This window comes from Berghia stephanieae, chromosome 4 (genome assembly GCF_034508935.2).
Source record: "Berghia stephanieae isolate SIO BIC M18660-M18661 chromosome 4, UCSD_Bste_1.3, whole genome shotgun sequence".
Classification (NCBI taxonomy): Eukaryota; Metazoa; Mollusca; class Gastropoda; order Nudibranchia; family Aeolidiidae; genus Berghia; species Berghia stephanieae.
Window position 1 is genome coordinate 3937957 of NC_088363.1, and position 7439 is coordinate 3945395.

The 7439-nt window shown below is 40.2% G+C and overlaps 1 protein-coding gene across 1 annotated transcript in view; it reads right to left on the bottom strand.

Moving 5' to 3' along the window:
* Window positions 1-7439, bottom strand: part of LOC144971667 (uncharacterized) — a 77656-nt gene that overhangs the window by 39051 nt on the left and 31166 nt on the right. The window contains exon 7 of the mRNA XM_078912741.1: window positions 4487-4684. Within this exon, the coding sequence (XP_078768867.1) occupies window positions 4487-4684 (198 nt within the window). The remainder of the gene's footprint in view (window positions 1-4486; window positions 4685-7439) is intronic.

The window sequence follows — 7439 nt, forward strand, 5'->3', positions numbered from 1 at the left end:
ATATATATATATATATATATATGATTTGGAAGAACTGGCTCCTCGAATGTGAGTAGGTGCAATGCCAGCCAGCCGATGGAGGACTGGAACTGCAGTTGGTTTCAAGTTAGCAGTAATGATTCGGCAGGTGTTATGCAGCACAGGGTCAATCTTTTTGCCATGGCAGGTTCTTGCCCGGGCAGTGAGGTATTATTAGCTGTTGAATGGCAGAGGGCTAGTGCGATTGTGCGGGTGTTTTTGGATTGCTTCCCATATATTGTTTGTCAGTTTTCTCAGGAGGTTGTTTCTTGTGGCCACCTTTCCTTTTGTTTTCTTTGTGTGCTGAGAGAAGGACAGTGTGCGGTCTAAAGTGGCACTTAGGTACGCGGGAAATGTGATGTTTTCCAATATGTTACCATTCCAGGAGATGACCATATTCCTGTTGGGTTGGTGTTTGTTTTTGTTTTTTGTAATGGAAGGTTGACATTTGAGTTTTTCCTGGGTTGGCATTTATAGCTTTTTCAAATAGTACTCAAGGAGTGTCTTCGGGGCCTCTGTTAGTGCCCCCTCAATGGTCTCGAAATATACGGCCTGGGACGCAGGGCAGGGACCATTAGCATATACAACTCCCGGATGTTCTCAAACTCAGGTTGGTCGTTGGTATAAATGTTGAAAAGGATAGGTACAAGTACCGTTCCTTGAGGTTGTCTGTTCTTTTGTCATCTCCATCTGCTTTTCTCTCCCCTCCCCCCCCCCAATCCATTTCCACAAAACAGCGACGGCAGGAAAAGCATCTGGACTGGATGGAATCACAAATGAGATGATTCAACACTTTGGCCCGAGAACCCTATCCTGGCTATTGGACCTCTTCAATGTATGCGCAAGGACAAACAGGCTGCCAAGTGCATGGAGGAAAGCAAGAGTAGTCGCCCTACTGAAACCGGGGAAAGATCCAAAATCCAAGAAAAGCTATCGCCCGATCTCCCTCCTGTGCATCACATACAAGCTATTTGAGCGAATGGTTATGTCCCGCATGTCACCCAGTCTAGACGAACAACTGTCTCCAGACCAGGCTGGATTCCGACCAGGACGGTCAACATGTGGTCAACTTCTTAACCTTACACAATTCATAGAAGATGGCTTTGAGACAAAACAGGTCACTGGCATAGTCTTCGTCGACCTCACTGCAGCCTATGACACAGTGAATCACAAGATCCTACTCCTCAAAGTGGCTATAATGATAAAGAATAAGAAAATTGTAAATATCATCCAGTCACTCCTCAAAAACAGGCGCTTCTTTGTTGAAATGGATGGCCGGAAGAGCAGGTGGCGCACCCAGAAGAATGGTCTTCCCCAAGGATCAGTGCTGGCTCCAACACTTTTCAACATATATACAAATGATCAGCCTGAGTTCTCAAATATCCGCCGATTCATATATGCTGATGACCTATACTTCGCAACACAGGATGAGTCCTTCCAACCAATCGAGAGCAGAATGACAAATGCCCTAGACACCCTCACAAAGTACTACACTAAAAACTCGCTGAACGCCAACCCAGGGAAAACACAAGTGTGTGCATTTCACCTCAACAACCACCAAGCCCACAAAAAACTTAACATCAAGTGGAACATTAGAGTACAACTACCACCCAGTGTACCTCGGAGTGACGCTTGATCGGACTCTCTCCTTCAGAGAACACGTGAGGAAGACCAAGGCAAAAGTGTCCACGCGTAATGCCCTCCTTGGAAAGCTGGCAAACATGAACTGGGGAACTGACCCTAAAACTCTAAGGACCACAGCATTGGCCCTCAGCTACTCAACTGCGGAGTACTGCTCAGCTGTATGGGCCCCATCATGCCATGCCTCCAAGCTAGACCCCGAGCTCAACAACGCCTGCCGGATCGTAACGGGCCAGCTGAGAGCAACACCATTACCACTGGTCTACCGTGCAGCAGGAATAGCCCCACCACACATCCGGAGGGAAACTCATGCCCAAATACAAAAATACAAACAAGAAATGGACCAGAGACACCCCCTTCATAATCACAATTGCCCCAAAAGCAGGCTCAAATCAAGGAAAAGCTTCCTCACAGTATAGAGCCTTCACCAAGACCACTCAGCATTCTTCCGCCTGGACAAATGGGTAGAATGGGACAAGACAGCAAACGATGCCCTCCAGCCCCCAACAGAAAAGCTCCCAGCAGGCACAGACCTCAAGAGAAAAGACTGAGTGGCGTTGAACAGAGCTAGAGCAAAGGTGGGAAATACCGCCACCAACCTCTTTAAATGGAAAATCTCACCGAGCACTGAATGCCCATGCGGTCACCCCAGACAGACCATGGACCACATCCTGTCCGAATGCTTGCTGGGATCTCACTGCACCAATGCTGACCTGAGGGAATGCAACCAGACTGCCCGGGACTGGCTGACTCACTGGCGCGACAAGATATGATGAGCGACGGTTTGACATAAGGGATTTTATTATTGTAACTGCTTTTGTGTTACGAGTTATCCTTCTAATATTTAGGAGGTTCCTGTTATTTACTATGTCATAGGCAGTTATCAGGTACACACATACAGCCCTATAATTTGATTGTTCTTGTAGCCATCTTTAAGTGTCAAGTTCAAAAGTCGGTCACAGCAAGGTATTCCTGGACGGAAATCAGCGTGGTCATGTGAGATGTTCTTCTCATTTTTGGGATAGATGGCTAGTATCATGCACTCATATACGTTTGTACATAAACAGAGGAGGGCTATTGATCTTCCTGCTACTTGAGTCTTTACTACGTTTTACTAGTGCTATCACTCTTGCTTGTAGCCAAAGCTTTGGTACTGTGCAATATTCAACAGAGTTGTTGATAATAGTTAATAACCAGTAAAGTTGAGGGACATAAATGCTTTATCATTTCTGTGCTGTTGTCATCTAGACCAGCCGCTTTACCGTTTTGGAGTGTCCAAGGGTTGATTACACTTCTTCGATGCAGAAAAAGGTCCTTTTTCTATTCAATCACTGCCTTGGGCGATTTTTTCCATTTCCCTTTTCATTTCCGTAGGTTTGCCCTTTTCTCTGTGTGTTGGTTTTCCATTTTTGAAAAGTTTGTTTGCCACATCATTTGGTGTCACCACTGCAACCCTGGTATGTTTGTTGTTTTCTGTAATTGTTTTTTTTCATACTCGATCGGGCTCTTGATGTTGTGGGTCATATAGGTGCTGATGGCTATCATCTCCGTCTATCTTTCTAATTTTGTTTTAGCAATACCACTCCTTTAAGGTTTCACCAAATTGGACAGTTTTCTTCAGTAAATAGATCTGTTTCGTAATCCCCCACTTACAGTACACAAAGTTCATTGATGTCTTCCTGCAGGCATGGTACATAGGGTTTTCTGCAGCCTCTAGGTATGTGATTTTGGTATGGGATTGCCAACAGATTTCTGAAAGTTTGGAGATATCTGGAGGACACAAATACAAAGTCTGGTTTGTAGCGTCTTCTCCAGCGATTGCTTGAAAATGATGGCTTATATTTAGCGTCATGGAGGTGTGTTAGATTATATTTGTCAGCCCAACCCTCAAGAGCATATCCATCTTCATTGTGATCACTGTATCTCTATTTGGTGTTTTGGCTGTTGAAGTCCCCAATCACAACATTGGTTTATCACTTGTGGTTGATGTAACTAGCCACTTGAGTGGCGTTGGTAGAGGTTTCTAGACAGATATCACTTTGAAGTGTGTGCTTTCAATTCTGAGAATTCCCATCCCACTTACTGTAATGTCCTGGTTGTATATCACTAGATAGCACTACCGTGAATATCGCTGCGATGTTGTATGACAAGGGGCACGCCAAGGTGTCAAGGTCTTGTGCGTTTCTTGTAGACAAAGTATGTTTGCCTCGAGGTTGGACAGTATTTGTTGATGGTAGCCCTTCTGCATTGAAGCAAATAATCTTAAAGTCGTTCCTTATTCAGCAATTTAAAAATGCCCAATAAAAATACTAATAAACCTTTTAATATCTAGGCATAATGAGGGCATATACTTGGTATTTTTTTTCTTTATCGAAATTTTTATATTCAATTTTGTTCATCATTTTTCATCTTACCATAATACCGTTTCAAACCGTGAGATTTTTTCATATAACGCAATATTCACTAAACGTGCTCAAAGCCTTTACAAGTTGTCCCTCGCCAACAGCAACATTTAACATGTACGATCAGACACCTGCTAGGCGATGGTACACTATTTTTTTTCGGACAGAGAGAACGCTGTTAACTACCAGGTACTCATTTTATACCTGAGTACGATTGGAGAATGTGAGTAAAGAGCCTTTTACATGAAGTCAACTATGCGCCGCTCACAGCTGGACTCAGTTCTAGGACCATCCGATCCGAAGGCGAGTGTCATACCACAAGACCACATATCCGCACAGAGGCGGTAGATCATCATCATTAAATAATTAATTGTTTTTCATAAATAATATGATACAGTGATATTATGGGAGATAGAATACCATACCGCCGGCGCCTTTTCCATGATGGCATTTTCTGCACTTGATATTTGAATCGCATCTCAAGAATTTATGTTGTTCCCCTGGACAGTACTTTCCATAAAATTGTGGAATCGGATTATCGCAAGGCCGAGATAATCGATACATGCAAGCTGACACTTCATTACACTTAGCGGAGAGCGCCCATTCTCCCCAGCCTCCTTTCACTGTTGACAAAGAAAAGAAAAATCCCTGTTCGCCGACCTTATCCCATCAATAACTGAAATAATCAATCAGCCACTGCAGAGACTGATAACGTATTGTCTCTTCTTGTTTTAAGATAGCTCTGATTACCTCACTTTTAAAGAAACCCTGCTTAGACCATAACGATTTTATAAACTACAGACCCGTTTAAAATCTCTTCTGTATTTCCAAATTTCTGGGGGAAAAGCATTTTTTTTCACAAATTAACTTTACATTTGAAATCGCACGATCTATATGAACCATTCCAATAATCTTTAGAGAAAACCATAGCACCAAGACTGCGATGTTAAGGGTAGTAAATAATTTGATTTTAAATGCTGATAAAAATGAGGTGGAAATTTCATGCATTTTGGAATTATCGGCTGCATTTGACACGATTGACCACAATATTATATTGAATCGACTCGCACGTCCATTGGACATCAACGGATTGACGTTGAAATGGTTCGAATCTTATTATCCGATCGGGGACAGATTGTTGTGGTTGAAAATGTCAAATCATCTGATCATCCTCTGAAATGTGGTGTGCCACAAGGTATTGGGTCTTGTTCTTTGTACAATGTACATGAAACCCCTCGGATGCATTATTTATGATTTTAATCTACATTACCAATTTTACGGACACAATGCAGACATTAATCAAATGTGATCCATTGCCTCAAGTGATAACCTTTAAAGATAAAACATGGTGTTTCCATCTGCTCGTTATTGTAGAGTATAAATACTATTTCTTGCATTGCCAAACGTTCAGAAGTCCTATTTACCACCGTTTTATCTCTAAATTCACTTTTTGGGGTACAACACACCCCGACATAATACCGTTTTGACACCACAGTCACAAACCTTTAAGTCTACAACCTACGACTATTTACAAATTATAGTTGAACGTTTCCAGTCTTGTTTTGTTAAATTGAAAAGTTGGATAGAACTGAACAGATTAAAAGTTAATGATAGTAAAAGTGAAATATTCTTTATTGCTAGGCCATCAATTAAAAAATATAGAATTGTTAATCAATCGTTTTTGGAAATTTTGTAATTGAAACTACTTAGGTTGTTCGAAATCTGGGCGCATTTATTGATTCAGATCTGTCTTTTTTTACCAGACAAGTAAATCATATCGTAATGTTAATGGATGTGGAAATGAAAAGAATACGTAGTGTTAGACATCTGATTACAAGAGACATCTTAGGCTTGTTAGTTAAGGGGCGGTTTGGGTCTAATTATTAGGAAAATCCTTCGAAAAATTGATTTTGAGATTTTGGTGGAAATTGATATTTTAATACCCTAGAAATAATATAATTGAAGTCCAAATTCTTAAAGTAGATTATAAAGGCATGAAAAACACAGTCGAAAATGGTACAGATAGTAAGAAAAGTGTGAAAAACGGGAAGCTATTTTGCTATTTTCTCAAAATGTTATATTTCTAAGGGTATGGGATACTGTGTCAAACGTTTCTCTGAATCTATTCAATGAAATTGTCTGAAAATTTCCACAGTTATCACAGAGATAATGTATTGTGTCACCATAGAGAGATTTTTTTGATAAGATATGTGAATTTTGAATTATAATCCTAATTCTGAATTTTTAACATCAATTTTGTCATAACATTTTGATTCTCAACTTTGTAATGTTCTAATAAAAATTCCATAAGCTAAAGTCGTAAAATCTCTATGGTGACACACTATGGTACAATATTGACAAGAGGGAAGAATATGGAGGTCATTCCTTCATTTGTTTTTGTGGAACGTTTGCCACAAGATTGTTATATTTTTTATGCCAGACCCCCAAATTAGGTCGCAAAATGGGTATCAACACAGATAATTAAAATTTTTCACCATAAATGTTGTTTTTTAACCTATAATGACGATACAGAATGATTAAAACCGCCCAGTATTGGTAATTAAATTTTTTTTTGAAAAGACCCAAACCTCCCCTTAATTCTCTAATCCTGTCAAAGCTTGATCATTGTTATTCTCTCGCTTCTATAAATAAAGACAATTAAAATCCCTTCAGTTAGCCCAGAACGATGCGACCTATTTATAGAATGAGGAGAAATCAATCTGCATCAGGTTTACTAAGAGAACTTCATTGTCTTCCCGTTGAGAAACGCATAGAACATAAAACTTTACTATTGTTTTTAAATCACTACACTCTGATTGTCTTGAATGGATTAATGAAATGTTTAAATTCTACGTCCCAGCCAGAAATCTGAAGTCTGATCGTCACATTCTTGTGAAGCCAAAAATGACTCCTAAAATTGGCGAGCACGCATTTGAATATTCGCCACCCCTTTACTGGAACTCCCTTCCAAGATATATCAGAGACCGTAATGATGCAGATTTCCTTTTTTTTTAACACCTTACAAAGTTTCTTTTTGAAATATAACACTGCTGAATTATATTGCCTTGTTTCATGATGCACCGCTGGTTCGGATAAGTAAGTTCATGCTGCATATTTGAGTGGTTGTTTGGTGTATGTATGAAAATTGTCACGTTACCGTTAAACGCTTTGAGTTTGTTGAGATACCGGGTAAGGCGCGATATAAAACTCATATATTACTATTATAATTGTTACTTTTCAGGTTCAACTGCAGTATTCAGTAGCTGAAGAATGCTTTTCTTATATGAGTACGTGGCTTTCAAAACGGCCTAAGTCACATCCTGATAGAAAATTAATTGACAACCTCAAGCTGTCCTTTGGACTTTATAGAATTGAGCT